We start from the raw sequence: 17,835 nt of genomic DNA, 5'->3' as shown, positions 1-17,835 counted from the left end.
CACTGCACTTAGTTGCTGAAATCCAACCCTATTAGGATTGAATTTTAGATGTTAATTGTATTCATCTTGAAAGGCTTTATTTGTATTTCTAGAAAGATTGACTTTGTAAGTCATGAGTTTGACTTTGGCTTTTCTATTTCTAGTTTGGCCTATAAATAGATCTTGTAAGGGAGTTTTAGTTGTAAGGAGCTCATTTGTAATATTACGTGTAATTGTGTTTTGAGAGGAATAATATACACATTGACTATTTGACTTTTTCTCTCTAAACCCATATCATGAAGATCGTCATTTAAATTGTTCTTAAAGATGATTCTTGAAGATAAGGGACTATCAATTGGTATAAGAGCTTGATGCAGTGAGATTGTATTGAAGATATCATCAAAAGTTGAATTTTTTTTTGGAAAATCGCAATCGTTCTTCATGTTCTTGAAGTGTTCATCATGTTTTTCAAAAATCTCTACTCAAATCTTTCATTTTTTGGTGTTTGTATGTTAAAATGATGATCGTTGTGTGCATTTTTGGATTGTGAATCTTTGTTATTCACAAGATTTCATGTTTTGATCATCCATTTTAAATATTTGATGAAATTTGTGATTTCTGAAAAACTTTGTGTTCTTGAATAAAATTCATAAAAATCTGGATTTTGATCCATTTTGGTGAAAAATGTTTAAAATTTTGTGTTTGTGATGAGTTTTAACCGGATTCAGCTTTACCAAGATCAAGACTTGCCATTTTTCAAGTCACTTTAATCGGAGTTACATCATACACGTTCACCCCTTGACCTTTTTCATAGCAATTCTCAGATACAAGGTTAACCGTACTTAGTCTTTCTCGAATCACCTTCTGTCCGGATTTAGCCATTCCCGGATACCTCCTTAGCTGAGCTCAAGAGTCCTCGTATTCTAGTGCATCCGGAGAACATCATAATCGGTCATAAGCATAGTCGGATACAGCCCTTATCCGGACACCCTTTCATCCGTATTCAAGTACCTCGGTCACAGGCACAGCCGGATTCAAAGCTTCCCTGGTCATAGCCTTAGCTGAGTTCAAGTCTTGGTCACATACAGCCTTACCCGGATTTGGCATCCTCGGACACAAGACCATCTGGAGATCAAGGCTTCCTCGCATATCAAGTCATCCGGATTCCATCTTTCTCGGTTAAGACTTAGTCATTTTGAAGCTTATCTCGGTCACCACTTTGACCAAACTCATCCTTGTCCGGATTTCAAGACTTAGCCGTATTCAGGCTTCCTCGCTTACCACCTTGTCCGACTTCATGCATCCAAAGTCTTAGCCAATTTCACCTCTTTTGACCGGATTCAAACTACATTTCTCAACCCCTTGTCCTAGCTTGAGTTCATTGATCATTTTTTTTTTTCATAATTTTGAGAATTTTGGATTCAATCCTGTTCATTTTTTTTTCAGATAATATTCTTTTTACCGATCTGTCATTATCTTGAGCAGTTTTTAACTTTTTTGAATTGTGATTGTTTACTGTTGACTGTTTTTGTCTAAATTTTTTCAAACTGAACAATTTTGATTTTCTGAAAATTTTGTGAAGACTGATTTTTGATCTGAGTGATATTTTTGTGATATTTGTGGAAAATGATTCTTTAATCGATTTCAAATACTGCATAGATTCTTTTGATCAATATTGAATTTTTAAATGACATCATTTTTTGAGAACGAAAATAAGGATTTGAAAGAAAATGTTTGTGAATTGGAGAAAAGTCTGCAGAATTATAAAGACAAATATGTGAATATGTTTTATGAAAATCACGCTAACGAGGAATTTATTAATAATTTAAGAAAGGAAAATAAAGAAACTAGAGAATGTATTGAAGACAATTTCATGTATAGGATTAAAAATCTTGCGAAAACTTTGGATTCTGCAAGAATAGAGTCAGATGAAGAAGTGAAAAATTGGAGCAAAGTAAATAAAGATCTGTTTAATAAACTCCAAAAAGTTGAAAATGAACTGAATGCTGAAAGGAATTCTCAGGGAAATAATAATAAAGAGATTAACGAACTAACTGAGAAACTACATTAAGTTGAGAAGAGAGTTGTTGATGAAAGGAAATTACTGGAACAAAAGAAAGATAAGGTATTAGAAGCTGAAAAGGTTTTGATTACTGAAAGAAAAGTTTTGGAAAAAGAGAAGGAGAAGATGATAGAAGCTGAAAAGAAATTTGATAATGAACGAAAATCTTCTGAAAGCAAGATTAACTCTTTGGAGCTGAATGCCAAAATGCTTTTAAAGCAAATATCTGATTTTGAACAGATTATCATCTTGGAACGAGACAAGTTTGATAAAGAAAAGAAAGAGCTGGAGGAAGAATGTCAAAGAAAGTATTTACAAAATTTTGACAACATTGCTCAAAAACATAAAGCACTGGAGGAAGAGAAGAGAGTGTTTGCTCTTAAAAAGAAAAACACTACCAAGAAAAATGTTGCAATTGCCAAAGAACTTACAAAAAAGAAGAAATGGCTTGACATTGTTTCTAAAAATGAAAAGGGAAGTTCAGATGAAGAGAGAAAGAAGTTTGAGAAAGAAAGGAAAGTGTTTGAAAAGCTGAAGAAGGAATTAGAAGGTAAGTTTTTGGATACTTAAAAGAAATTGTCTGATCTAGAGACATAACTTGTTACTGAATTGAACATGAGAACTGAATTGAACTTAAAAAGAAATATGATTTAGTTGCCGAAGAGAGAGACCAGTTACTCAAGAAAGTAAAAGACTTTTTCAAGTGCTAAAAGCTCAACTGGTTCTCAGTGTCAGTGTAAACCTAGTTTTTATGACTGTTCTAGCGTTAAATCTAACAGTTATTCAAGCAACCCTAAATCAACTATTTCTAAGAACAAGTCTCGTTCTTCAAATCAGTATTATCAAGGGTATGTCATTGGATCAGCCAATTATTTTCAAAAGCTAAACATGTTTGGGTCAATAAAGTTGATTCTGTTTTGTCTCATAAATCTGTTGTGACTAACCCTATTCTTCCTTGCATTGTGAGATCCACTAATGATTTGATCAATCTTAGCAAGAGAAGAATCATGTGTTCAACATACAGAACTAATGACTTTGTCAACAAGAAAAGGTTCAACATATGGTATAGAGACAACAGTTATCAGAACAGCTGGAATAGATTCAACAGGTATGATAATGATTGGTATGGATCTTATTGTTTATCTGATCAACCTGTTAAGAGTGCTAAAAAGAATACATCTAATAGGAATAGATGGTTTGGCAGTTGCAATATTCCCCAGCTTGATACTAACAAAGTAGGACCCAAGTTTGACTGGGTACCAAAATCTACTTGATTTGTATTGTAGGTGTGTCATATGTTGTGCTGATAAGAATATCATTACTATGATACACTGATGTAGGGGGAGTTTGTATTCTGTCTAAATATGGTTTCTGAACAAAACAGTTCAGAACCCATGCTGAAATGTATATAGCTTCTGAACAACTCAGTTTAGGACCCGAGCCAAAATATTTTCATTTTTGGTTTTTGAGCTGAAATGAAAATTACTTAAATCTATTTTCTAGGGGGAGTTACTGAATTCTGAAACGAGTATCATTACTGATCAGGTATTTCTTCAAGATTTTACTTGCGTAATTTCTCTTCGTACATAATTCTAATACTTGTTTCAGCTATTCTTCAAACTGTTATTATCATGTCTCTTAAATGAAAATCAATTTCGGTGATAATACACTCGTTTGTATTCAAAGTTGTTTTTATGATTTTTTTTACTTTGATTGATACAGAATTCATTATTCTTTGACTATCTGATCTGTAAACTTGTACTTACAGATCTTCATTCATTTCTCCCACATATTCTGAATATATGAATTGAACATCACTCCTTGTTGATTGTGCTTAAACGTTACATTTTTTTTTTTTTGATCAATTTTATCTGATAATTTTTAAGCATCATTGCAATAATATTTTGATCAACTGTTTGTGATCAATTGAGCTTACACTATTACATTTAGGAGGCACTGAGTGCTTTATAGAAATACCTCTATGGAATGTCAGAACCGACAGACCTACCCATGAGGACATCCATATCTGAGTGAGCTTAAACATTAAATGGGTTTGTGTGCAGAGCTTAAAAGGGTAGTTGTTGTGAGTCAAAAGAATTGATGAGAGTTGTGTCAGGATTAAAAGATCAAAAGAATCATGTTCTAACCTCTATAATCTGGGCAAACCACAAAATCTATTAGTTCTCGATTCTTTGGAGACTAATATTGAAAAAGGCAAAGCCCAGCCTAATTTCTTGTCACAACCCCACCAGCTACTCATTTATCTCTTAAAAGATAAGTGTTTCAATAACACTTGGGGCACGCATCTCACAATCTATTAGTTTCTCATTTGGAAAAAATTGATTTTGAAAAAAGAAGGATATATGCCCCCCCCCCCCCCTTCAAGTCTTTTTTTATCACGAATTGAATCTGATAAATTTGTGTAGTCCACAAGGTTTATCTTGTTAAGCCTAAATCGAAGCATTAGTTGCTTTATCTTTCTACACACAACAAATTATGGAATATATTTGTTATTTTGTCGTAACTTTCATAGATATGCTTGTTATTAATCTATTGATGATTGAATGGAAGTCCTGGTGAGATGAACCTTAAAAAGTCTCATATATGAAGTACATTAGTTGTACTAAATATATTTGTTATATTCACAGGTCAATCTTTTTATAAGATTGTTAACAAATTCATACCTTGAATTTGGTTATTTTCTCATCTTCATAATCTGAAAAGATTATACAAATGGATTTGAAAAGATCTGCTTACAATTTGAATTGACGGCATATGTAGAAGATTCATTCATTCTGATGTATGATGCAAATGCTTCTCATTTCATCATAAGGGAAAGTATTATATAATGAATGAAATAATCAATTCTGAAGATCGGGAATTTGTAAAAGACTCAAGGAGTGTGAATGAAGATGTCTGCTGATTATTTTGTGCTACATTGTTTGAAGGGAAATTGAATGTGAAGATCTCATCTTAACAAGAGTTTACTGAAAGAGATTTCAAGTGAGGAGAATTTTATTCTGAAGAAATTCTTTGAAGAACATATCTTGAAGACTACTTCTGAAGACTATTACTGTTACTGTTCTTCATTGTGAAAAGAGAAGGTTGTTTTTGTTCTACATTCGAGAGGAAGAATGTTGAAAGATTTTCTCAAGAGAAGATTATTTGAAGAACATAAAGGGAGAATGTTAGAAGATTAACTTGAAGATTTTAAGAAGTCTTAAAGTGCTTAAAGCGTTCAAAGAGTACAAATTCTTTCAAAACTGAATCCAAAGGGGGAGAATGTTAGGATTGAATTTTAGATGTTAATTGTATTCATCTTGAAAGACTTTATTTGTATTTCTAGAAAGATTGACTTTGTAAGTCATGAGTTTGATTTTGACTTTTCTATTTCTAGTTTGACCTATAAATAGGTCTTGTAAGGAAGTTTTACTTGTAATGAGCTCATTTGAAATATTACGTGTAATTGTGTTTTGAGAGGAATAATATACACATTGATTATTTGACTTTTTCTCTCTAAACCCATATCATGAAGATTGTCATTTACATTGTTCTTAAAGATGATTCTTGAAGATTGATTGAAGAAAAGGGACTATCAAACCCGATCTTGCATCCATATTATATTTTACTTATTATTACATTTCAGTATTTTGTTATCAACTGTCGCAATGATATTTTCTCTCTACAGCTTTATTGCTTCCAAAAACCCCTTTTTCTGAAATCTCACTTTAAAGTTAACTTTTGTAACTTTGTTTTCAATTTAAATCTATGTGGAACGATACTTGGTATTACTTATCATTATTATTTGTTTTGGATGATACTTGTAAGTCATGTATACTTGTATGATTTACTTGTTAATATAGCCTTTTCAGGGTATAGATATTCATACACCAATGTGCTTTCTGGAATTAATGGGACTTGGTTGTAGTAATGGATCCAGCATGTACCAGAGTTGTTAAATTTCCAAGTCCCTTTCTCTTAAATTGGTTGGGAATGAATAACAACTTGGTAGAATTTTCAGTTTGAAGAGGCAAGGAGATCGTGGGAAGGTCCTATTCCACTTCGTATGGTTCTATGGTTTTATACCGAAACATTATCTTTGCTTGCGGATGGCATGTCATTGATGGCTCCCAATTCAGGATCGGATTGGTACTTGGAAACATGATTCGCCAGATATGCTTTGTCTATTCTGCCAAAAATGTAAGGATTCTCACAATCATTTGTTTTTTTAATGTGAGTTCTCTTTAGAAATCTGGCGTTCTATTAAAAGGGAAATGGAGTTATGTGGATTTGCATAATCTTGGAATGACATACTGACGGGGTGGTCTACTGGAAGGGGGCTGTTTTCGGCACTAAACCAGAAGCTCTTGTTTGCTAGGAGAGAGATAGAAGAATTTTTCAACAATCAAAGGAGAACGGCTAGTCAAGTGGTTAAAGAAATCAGAGATGTGGTGCTACTCAGACTTTTTTGGAAAACTTGGCAAAAAGTTTCGGCCATTATGGATGATGGGGCTTAATTTGTGTATTTGAAGTTGTTTCTTTGGTTTCTGGTTCAGCCTTGTGTGTTTTGGTCATTTGTTGTTTCTGTTTTCATTTGGGTGGGTTTTTGCTTGTTGGATTTTGCGTTGGGTCATTTCCTTTGGCATGGTTTTTGTCCGGGTTAGTTGTCACCCGTAACCTTTTGTACTTTTTTTTTTCTTTCTGTTTTATAATATTCTGTGGAGTTTCCTCTAAAAAAAGGTTCATATGTTTAAGGATTTCTTTTATCTAATGATCCAATTAATGATGATATGACTCAATTAAATATATATTAACATGTATTCAATAATTTATAATGAATAACTAGTTTCTCAAGTTATGATTTGTAAAAATAATTTTTTAATTGATCTAACAATTAGAAACTAAAATTATGTTATATATAGAGATGATAATAAGTTTGGGATATCAGTTTCTTGTTCTCATCTTTGTCAGGAAATAAGCTTTCGTCTCCATCCTTATTTCCATCCCTATTTGAGAATTGAGAATTTTTCCCTGTTTAAAAAATTAATTTTATATAATAAATTTATATAAATATATTATGTATAAAAATTTCTATTTTACGTTTAAACAAGATGTTTTGCTAAATTTGAATCAACAAAAACTTTAAAGAAGTTGTATTTGTTTGAGTGTAACACCAAATAAACATAGTTCAAGCACAAAGATACAAATTAGAATAGTCGATAATTGAAATTCTATACTTTTACGTTGTTATATTACCAAAAGTTTCTACATGAACCATCAAACCAATATTGTAATCCTTTTACAAGTTTTAAATCGTCAAAGATTGATTAGATCTACATATAGAATATGCATGTTAAAAAAATTAATTAAAATGGTTATTTTCCAGACTTTAAATTCATCTCTTGATCATTTCTCTCTCAATATTTCAAAAATGTCACTAAGTCTGCGAGTGTCACCTCCGCAATTTACGGGTGGATCAAAGTGTAAAAAAGAAGTTTCTCAACCTGGTCTGCAAGTGCAGAGATCAAATCTATAAACTAGTCTGAACACTTCTACAAGTGGCGGAGGTGCCACTTGCACACCTTTATTTAATTTACAGATTTGGTCTCTGTATTTGCAGACCTAGTTCAAAAACTGTTTTTTACATTTTAACCCTTATACAAATTGAAGAGGTGTCACTTGCAAACATTGTGACATTTTTGAAATTTTGTGAGAGAAATAATTAAAAGATGGATCAAAAGTCTGAAAATTGTTATTTAAAGTCTACTATTAAATAATTTGGGTCGGGTTGTGGGGTATCACCATCCCTAGTAAATTCGGACATTTTTCGGTCAAACCAAAATTGGATATAAGGTTTGTTGTATCCCTAGTTGTAATTACACATCTCCAACAAATTAGTCATTTTAGGGAAATTAACCATGGAATTCTGAATTAGTTTGATTTATTTGCCATTTAGTGTTCACAACTGGCGGATTTAAAAGTTGTTCGATAGTAACCTGGTCGGAAAGCGCCACGTGTTATGGCTAATTTATTATGGGATTCCAATGGTGAGCACAGGCACCGCTGGGGAAGCTACTGTTACCCGTGGAGTTGAGACTGCTTATCGGGAATCCGCCGTTGGAAGCCTGAATTCAATATTCAAGTGGGCTCTTCTTCTTCGATTCAAGCAAGTCGACCATAAGGTGTAAATAGTCATATATCCAACTCAATTCACTTTTGATTTACTTTACATCATTTATTTTTTCATTTACTTTATTTTATACTTTTGTCATATTAACATACATAATCTCTCTATTAACTAGAATATATTAAAAATATTTTTTTTTACAAATTATATCGTTATAATTCTCTCATTAATACCTTCAAAATAAAATCAATATTGAATATTTTTAGATGTAATCATATTATTAAATATCATAAACACATACGGATTTTTTTAATACTTAAGATTTATACCCCTATAGTTATTTATTTAATTTGTAACTAAAAGTGTATCAAGTGTAGTATTGAAAATGATTCGTATGTATTTATGATATTTAGTGATATGATTAAATCCAAAAATATTCAATATTTAGCTCATTTTAAAAGTATTGATAAGACAATTACAATTATATAATTTGTAAAAGGAGAAACAATTTTTTGATGTATGTTAATTAAATAAAATTTAATGTTTGTTAATATGCAAACAACTTGCACATAGTCTTGTTGAATAAAGTCTTTATTTTCGTCTATGGTGGTGTCTTTCCCTTTTACCACCCTTTCAAAAAAGTCTATTTTCTTTTGAAAAAGTTTTACCGTATCTTCAACATTTTCTATTTTTTTTTCTTAAAACTCTGATTTCTTGTTTATCAAGGTCTTTGGCAACATTTATATAATTTGGTTCTATTTTTATTAAATCTTTCTTTTCAAGACATTTTATGCACGCTTCTACATGGCTATTTAAGCATTTTGCTCTTAGTCTTTTATGCGGAAAAAGATTGCAAATAACACAGGGAATATTATCAGTTCCCGTATATTTTTGTCAATTATGATCACAAGTAACTTTTTCTAAATTAATAAGGTCTAAATCACTGTTACAGTCTGGATTTAGAGTCTTTTCTATAATAGTATAAATAGCTGCAAAGGTATCATGCAATAAACCGACTCTAATATTTTTGTCTTCGTCATAAAAAATGTATTCTTTAGCAGAAATTTGGTTTGACAAATACAACTGGTCTTCCAAATTAAAAAGTTCTTCATCGTTTAAAACCATTTTTAGTTCTTTAGAAAAAATAATTTTACAAGTCTTATTGAAAATTAATTGAAGGTGTATGAAGGTAAGTTCTTTTTTAAACAAACGTCTGAGATCAATTTTAGAAAAAAAACGTCTAAAACTTTTGACATGAGGATAAACCAATTTTTTATTTTCCAGTTTTTAAAAATTTTTATATTTTTTATAAGAAACAGAGAAACACAAAAATTAATAAAATTAACAGACAAAGAGAAAATACTGATTAAACACACTAACAGAAAAAACAACATAAGAAAAAAGATTTTTTGTTTTTAAGGGACAACAAACACAATAATAATTAACCAACAAACAAACAAAAAAATAATTATGCAACAAATAACTTAAACTTATCCAATTAGATGGAATAAAAATAATAATAATAAATGTATAAAATGAAATATGAGAAAAAACGATGTAGATTATATTATATAATTAATTATAAGGATATAAAATGTAATTGAAAATAGAAGAGTTAAATGCATGAAATAGCAACCTACTTTCACAAAATTTCTTATTATAGCATTCTACTTTTGTTTTTTTTTATTACAGCAATGTACTTTCAAATTATTTTTTATTAAGGCATTGTACTTTAAAAAATCTACCCATAATAGCAATGGGTAACCTGTTACCTTTTAAACCGGTTAACCCTTTGACTTTTTTGCTTGTGTGGCTTTAATGAGGTGATGTGAATGACACATCATTTTGATGATTTAACTAAAATTAAAATAAAAACATATTTCAAATTATTATTAGTGATTTTCATTTTTCATTGCTATTATCTAAAAAAAACATTTTTTTTTACTTTTTCTTATTAAGTTGCATTTAAATTAAATATTCTTAGAGTAAAATATTTATTAAATAAATATGCAACATTGTTTTCGAGATATATTTTATTTGTAAAAAAGACAATTTTTCCTATTTTATGTTGTTCAAATAAATACATATCTTTTAAAGTTCTCTTTAAAATATTAACGAAATAAATTGTTTTCTACAGTTTTTTAATATTGTTATATTAATAAATACTTCAAAAAAATTTAATTAATTTAATATATTTATACGTCAAGTAAAAAGTTTTTAAACAAATATAATATATTCGTCAAGTAAAGATAATATTTTTTGGTAAAAAAAGAACAATTCTTATTTTCCTTTTTTCAAAAAAACACATATTTTTTTTAAAAATATTAGCGAGATAAGTTGTGTTCTACTAGTTTTATTGATATTGGTATATTAATGAATAATTTATAATTTTTTTAATTCATTTAATACATTTATTAAAAAAATGTAAAATATCTAAATATTAAAATTAAAAATACAGTGTTTAATAAGAACTAGTAGATGCTATAATAAAATAATTTTGAAAGTACAATGATGTAATAAGAAAGTCACATCACTATAGTACATGTGGACAGCCTACGTGGACAATGAGGTGGCATGGAAACCTAGTATAATGGGTAAATTTAAATCAAAAGGTTACCCAATGCTATAATGGGTAAAATTTTCAAAGTACAATGTCCTAATAAAAAATAATTTGAAAGTACATTATTGTAATAAGAAAAACTGAAAGTACAATGCTATAATAAAGAAATTTATGAAAGTAGATTGCTATTTTATGCATTTTGTCCAAAATAGAAAAGAGTTTATGCATTTATATAAATTCCATTTTCTTAGATTAAAAAAGGTGGTTCATTTGCGTAAACTTTAACGGCTGTTATTTTGAGAATTCACTTTAAAACGATCACATAAAGGGAATTTGTTATTTCAGTCAATTTCTAGCCACTAGCGATGGAAAAGAGTTTGTTGGTCAACCGCCTTCAACAACCGGAACTATGGCTGATTTTGTCGCAATCGTTGTTGCCATGTCATCTTCCATTGTCGTTTCCTTCGGCACCTTCATCAACGTCTTCGACTTTATCTTCTCCGAACGATGAATGGGCCTTGGTTAGCTGAAAACCTACTACGAGATAGTCTGTCTGCCGCCATGGATGCTCGGACAATGCCTCCGGGGCCCATCAAGTACAACCAATCAACTCCCGTGGACGTGCCAATTCGGCAGAAGAAACGGAATAGTAATCTATATGTGGAATTTTGATGAAGTTGTTGGTGACTTGCTGGATGATTTGGAGATGGTTCCATCACATGATATCGTGGCGATATGTAGGTGATGTATTCCGTTTTCAAGGGGCCTGGCTGTACGAGGCTTGCGTGTTTCAGCAAACAGGTTTTCTAAACTCGATTTATGATCCTTATTTGGATATTGTAATGTAATTTGTTCGTTGTTTACCTAAATTCCTGAAAATTTTGTTGCGTTTTAATGGCAATTTACACATTTTAACGTGATGATGATACTTCAATCACTTATTCATTACAAATTCGTTAAGCAAACAAATTGCGTCATGAGCATGCTAGGAATAGAATATCAACGCCTTCCCCCTTTCTTCTTTCATGGTAGTTTTGTTGGCAACCATCTTCACCGTTACTCTCTGCCCATTTGAGTGAGGTTTCGGTACACCTATAAATTACAACTAAACTCCATATACTACGAAATTAGTTAAAAGATATGTGTGAACTTTGAGTAGAGGTCATTTTTGTTGGGGTGTTACTGAATTGATCAATCTATAAATATACATTTTGATTTGGGGGGGTTTCTGATCATGGAGAGAAGGGAATTGGTATCATGGTTTTTCTTGTTTCAAATTTGTAATTCAGAGTAAAAGTACTAATAGAAGCAAATTATCACTTTCAGTTCTGTTTCATCCTTCATGTCATCATCATCATGTGGTTCATGTCTAACTCCTATCTGCTCTTCCATTGGTAAGAATCTCCACAATAATGTCTTTGTTATATTTTTCGGTCGAAATACGGAAAAAGTCCCTTGTACTACACTTTCTGTTCAAGTGAAATTCAAGTCCACACTCTGGCCAAACAATAGATAATAGTCTATATTACTCTTAAAGATCAGTTATCCACCATGCTTAACTATGACATCATCTATTTCACCCCGATAACCTTTGATATTTTGTACAACCTTTGAACATTAGTCGTTTCACTATCATTCTATTATTCATAATACATCTTCAAGATGAATAGATTATGATTTAATGAATTCCAATATGGTGGGGTCATCTGATCCTATAAGAAAATGAGTGGTTCTTCTTTCTAAAACGGATGAAGTGTTATATGGTGATGATTTCAATTATCTTTACGTAGTTGGAATGAATTATTTTGGCTGAAGATGATTCATGTGAAAATTAGACTAAACAAAAAATCTTGCACTTTTTTATGGATACTTATCTAAGGTAGGGTCAATGAATGTTACATCATCTTTTCATGTCCACTACCTGCCACATTTTAACTTGTGGTCGTCATGAAACACCTAATTGCAGTAGTGGCTTGTTGTTTCTTTAGTTCTTTTTCCACATTTCCTTCACTTTCATAGGTGGTAGGACCAAAAAGAGTTTTAGCCAAAATAGGGGAGGTGCATGGTGGGTCGTTACAGAATGAAATATGATCTTCATGACTCTTTTGTTGAAATTTCCTTTTCTTTTGTTTGTAGTACATATAGTTCCTGGTTGTTGCTACTAAAATGCACAAGCAAGGTCTCCAATGAAACAAGAAACATATACATGTTTGGACAGAGCCATAACCATCTTTTACTACTATAACTCTGTTGCTCTCTACGTCCTATTCTAAATATAAAACAAAAATGCTAAAGATTGTTGAGATTCTTCAACATAAATCCTAGTTTTATGAGCTCTTTGTGGACACAAAATTCATGCAGATCGGAGGTCTGATCCTAGCTAAGGCAAGGATCGATGATGGTAGAATCCATAATCCATCACCACATATCAAACCTGAAGCAACAGCAGGAACCATCAGGTTTGCTTTTCGCTTATTGAGCTTGTGCCATATGAACACAATCAAACTTCCCACACACATATCAATAGCGATATAACCACCAACCAGAAAAGGCACAGCCATAGCCATTGGTAAGGGAAGCAATTTCGCTAATTTCTTTGGACAAATGTCTCTTAGAAAATTTGCCATCAAGGCAAACGCAAAAAATAGGTAACAAAGCTGTAAGCAATGATTAGGCAATGCAGAGAAGCCTTCGACACCTAAAATGGCCATGTTTCGATATACAACAGCGTAAGGAGCTTTATATTCTCCATTTGGATTTCCAATGTCAAATGCTTTGTAGAATAAGAAGAAGGTCAGCGGAGCCACTAGACATCCAATGGCGGTCCCAATGGCTTGGCTAACGATCATGGACCGTGGTGAAGTCAAGGTCAAATGACCCGTTTTGAAATCATGCATCAGATCAGATGAAATTGAGGCAATGGACTTTATCAAACCACATCCTACAAGCCCAGCAACGACCCCGTTGTGCTTCCCAGACATAGCAGATAGCACAAAGAGCGCAACTTTTCCATAATTATATGCCATGTTCATGTCTGTTAGACCAGCCCCATATGCATTACAGAATCCCAGAGATGGTGCAATAATGTAGGCCACGAGAACAAAATACCATTTGAGCTCTCGAAACATAAGTGGGATGGCTATGGTAGAAAGAATGGACAAGATCAGGTAACCACTAGCCGCTAGCGAGAAGGGAATGCTCTCTCTCAAGAATACCTCATTATGTTCAGAATCATCTAGGGGTTGATTGGTGTCATCTGGATCTGTATTTAACAGTGCCACAAGAATGTCACTCGATACAGGTAAGAACCATAATCAGGGATGTTTTTTTTAAATTCATGACTTCCGTACACAATAATGCTTATAAACTTGTCAAAAAATCATGGATTTAAAAACCACTTCTTAGGAGGTGATGAAGCCAAATAACCCCTAAGAAATCTAGCAAGATTTTGAAATGAGATGCTAGTTTGTGTTTTAATCATGCTACTAATCCAAAATATTTGTCTTCTTTCTGTTCTTATCTGCACTTCTGGAATTATTACTTACTAGTTTTGGGTTTCTTCCGAGAGGTTAGATATATGGTTCTTGCTGTAAAAATTGTGATCTTGAGAAAATTATACAGGCCGTCTCCTAGGATAAGAGCAATGGATATGAAAACCTGCAAAGATTTCAAATCATAATATGAATCTTATCCATGTTGAAGATTAGTTTATCGTACTGTCAAACCTTGTAGCCGTTTAAACTTTTCATGCTGCTTTCAGGTAAATTTGCTGGAAACCAAGCACCTTTACGGTCGCCAATGAGTGGCCACATAACACCATATGAAAGCACAGCTCCTGCAAGCAACGACAAGTTCACAAGATATGAACATATCATTCCGGCTCCAATGTAAGTCATACTGAAATCAAAATAAAACCTGCAATCAATAGCAAATTTATCAACATAGATCTTCATACAATGTTTCCTTAAACTAACCAAAATAATATAAATATAAACACCCACGAGTTCTTGAAAGCTTTCAGCCCAAATGTTGGGAAAAAAGTGAATCCACATGTGCCCGAACCAGAATAGAACCATTGAAAACAAGCCCACATGAAACTCGCAGAGAAGAATTTCATGAAACCCATGACTTGCTTTCTGCAACAACAATTTAATGAAATTAATGCATGAATCGCTAAGTGGTTATATATGTTTGATGTGTATGAACCAAAATCGATGCATATATACTTAGCCATCTTGTCACCCTTTGGAGTATGAAAGCCATTGATGAGAACTGCTGTAGCTGTTCCACTAGGATATCTCAACTTGTAGTCGATGATCATAATCTACAGCATTTACAACATGGTTAGCTATGCAAGTATTCTAAGATAGTACAAGTCAATTAATCATAAAGTACAAACCTTTCTTAGAGGAACCAATGCGAAGAGCCCAACAAAACTAGTAGCAAACAGAAAACCAACCATCCAACCAATTTCAGGTTCTTTATGACTCCCTGGAGAATTCCCATCTATATCAACACCTGCTTCCTCATAGGTCTTCTTATTTAATCCCAATAAATAAGACCCAAATCCACCTACATCATTTATCCTTAATCCAAATCAATAATCATAAGATGAAGTCAATATTAGTGAAGTAAAGAAATTGTGTATACCTCCAACAGCAATGCTGTAACATGCAACAGCACAAGTCTGGATGATGGTATTTTCTTGTTTGGTGAACGGAGTTGTAACGAATCCAGCTTTGTGAACGAGGTTGGTCCATGTTTTAATGAATACGAAAGCTAAAAGAGCGGCGGAGACGTTGAGATTGGGCACAAGGCCAGTGGTGAGATTAAGCTTCATTACTATAACACTATAAACCACACCAATCACTAAACTTGCCACAAGTCCTCGTAATGTAATGTGTGCAGTCCATGGTGGTAGCCTCTTCACCACGTTAACATTTTCATTTTCATTCTCATTCTCATTCTCATTCTCATCCTCATCCTCATCCTCATCCTCATCCTCATCCTCATCCTCATTCGTCTGCTCCATTATCTCCTTCGAATTCTCCATCTTCCAAAAATTCAAATCAATAAATACCCACTTCAAATCAATGATTTAGGAAGAACAATCTTGATATTGAGAAACAAGAAACGATGAAGTCTTGAAAACTTAACCCCAGAAGAAATTAGATGGCTTATTTGGTGCAATAATTGTAGTACATTAATAGGTGTGGAAGGATAATTTCAACCAATCCATTAACGGAAAGTGGTGGTAAATGGCCTAATCAAACCACTGTTGTACTGCAAAAAGGTGTTTGTAGTACACATGAAATCAGACTCAGTACAAACTAAATTCATTTATATCGGTGTTTTTTTGTGTTGTTTAGTATGGTAGGCTCAAATTGATTTTCGCATACCATTTTCATTTTATCCGTACAACCCTTGACTTTCATACATCTGTATATTTAATTCCATTTTTTCATTTGTTTCAGAAGGGACCCTTGATTTTCTTTATTTCGTTTGAGCGTTAATCTTACTGTTAAAAGCGATCGGATTTCAAAGATTCGTAAACTATCTCCATTTAAGTAGTTTTAGGAGTTTTATACACATGTACGTCAATATGTAAGCTTCAAAGTTGTTAAGGAATTAATGATACAGATTGAGATTACGATTAGTTGTTAACACATTAGAGAGTTGGGGGCCGTTTACTAAACACTTACTTGGTAAGTGCTTACCGGATAAATTTCCTTATCGGATGAACATGAAAAGGGCCAAGAATCTTGCCGGGTAAGAGCAATGAAAATGATAGAGATTCTTACCCCGTAAGTAAGGATAGCGACTTTTACCCAGATAAGCACTTACTCAGTAACTTGTTGCATTCGATATGTTTTGATGTACTAAAATCTTACGTATCAAAATAAAGTATAATGTTGAATGTTAATGATAAGCACTTACCGGGTAAGCATTTAGGTAAACGGCCTCTTAGTATTTTGTTTGGAATAAAAATTAGAGGCTAATTAAGTGTTTGATTTTGGTATATGTTAAAAGACAAGGCAAAAATGAAAATATATAAAATGTTGAAGGTGAGAAATGGAACCAAACTTGGATGTCGACATGTTGTACACACGCAAGTAAGTCGCGAGAGCAAAACGCACGACGCACATCTCTCTCTCTCTCTCTCTCCAAACACGCACACGCACATGACAGATAGACACCTGAATCTCAAAATCTCCCTCCAAACACACACAAAAGTAAAACAAACGTGTATGTGTAACAGATACACGCATGCACACACGAAATCTTTGTTTCTCTCCAAGATCACACACGCACACGCAACACATGTTTTCATCTATCGCCAAACATGCACATGACATGCAACAAACACACAAACAAAACAAGCACACATAAACAACATACAGATGCACATGACGATGCACCAAACTCACAAACCAGGCCCAATCATGACAATTTATAGATCCAGAGTATATTATACAAAAAAAATGCTCCAACAAGTACGATAAAAATCTTAAACGATTTTTTCATCATCAAAAATCAAATTCAATATAAAAAATACTATAAAACACTCTTCCATTTTATATGTCATACATATCATATTACATTATTATGAACATATTTCATGCTCTAACATATAACATATGTTATTTCATGTGTTCCATTTATAATACCCCAATAAGGAAGGTTTTTTTCACCTTTTATCTATATTATATTATAAAGAATTTGATAAAAACTTTTAAAAACCATCTTTTATACATGAAGTACTGCTAATTGATGCACTAGTTGTGTACCCGCGCAATGCGGCGGGAGCCATGAGTTTTAACGATTTTGAAGTTCCACTGGTTTTATAAGATAAGATTTAACGATGATATATGTTACACTTGGTTTTTATATATTAATACAATTTGAATAAATAAGATTTATGGTTCCAATTACAGACTATAGATGAAAAAAAATGTATGACAATTTAAAATCCAATATATTTAAAATCCAACATATTTAGACGACTCCACAAATGTGTTCGATTTACACCAAGAGCAAAGAACCAAGAAACTTGAGTTTTAAGATAAACTCTTAAAACCAATAAAGAAAACTACAAATTTAACAGAT

At 32.4% G+C, this 17,835-nt stretch overlaps 1 protein-coding gene across 3 annotated transcripts; it reads right to left on the bottom strand.

The window, feature by feature from the left end:
• Positions 1 to 12,840: 12,840 nt before the first annotated feature.
• LOC112525876 (metal-nicotianamine transporter YSL3-like) lies at positions 12,841 to 15,991 on the bottom strand. 3 transcript variants are annotated; one of them, XM_025136189.1, is made up of 7 exons: positions 15,379 to 15,991; positions 15,128 to 15,300; positions 14,955 to 15,052; positions 14,730 to 14,864; positions 14,454 to 14,643; positions 14,270 to 14,385; positions 12,841 to 14,019 (listed from the first exon to the last, which is right to left on the bottom strand). In XM_025136189.1, the coding sequence occupies exons 1-7, from the start codon at positions 15,779 to 15,781 to the stop codon at positions 13,056 to 13,058; spliced, it is 2,079 nt and encodes a 692-aa protein (XP_024991957.1). In that variant the 5' UTR covers positions 15,782 to 15,991; the 3' UTR covers positions 12,841 to 13,055. The 3 variants fall into 3 exon arrangements, with proteins under 3 accessions (XP_024991957.1, XP_024991955.1, XP_024991956.1); XM_025136187.1 differs by having other exon boundaries at positions 12,841 to 13,990; positions 14,274 to 14,385; XM_025136188.1 differs by having other exon boundaries at positions 12,841 to 13,990; positions 14,274 to 14,385; positions 14,454 to 14,625.
• Positions 15,992 to 17,835: the final 1,844 nt, after the last annotated feature.

Source organism: Cynara cardunculus (assembly GCF_001531365.2).
Source record: "Cynara cardunculus var. scolymus isolate 2C chromosome LG 13, CcrdV1, whole genome shotgun sequence".
Lineage (NCBI taxonomy): Eukaryota > Viridiplantae > Streptophyta > Magnoliopsida > Asterales > Asteraceae > Cynara > Cynara cardunculus.
The sequence above is the reverse complement of the archived record's forward strand: the minus strand, read 5'-3'. Positions and strand labels throughout refer to the sequence as shown.

Bases quoted from the DNA above. Each gene is read 5' to 3' on its own strand.
- LOC112525876 (XM_025136189.1), bottom strand. From the start codon at position 15,781: ATGGAGAATTCGAAGGAGATAATGGAGCAGACGAATGAGGATGAGGAT. The intron at 15,301-15,378 runs GTATACACAATT...TAAATGATGTAG, and splicing joins TTACAGCATTGCTGTTGGAG to GTGGATTTGGGTCTTATTTA. The intron at 14,020-14,269 runs GTAATAATTCCA...ACCTGTATCGAG, and splicing joins AAGAAACCCAAAACTAGTAA to TGACATTCTTGTGGCACTGT.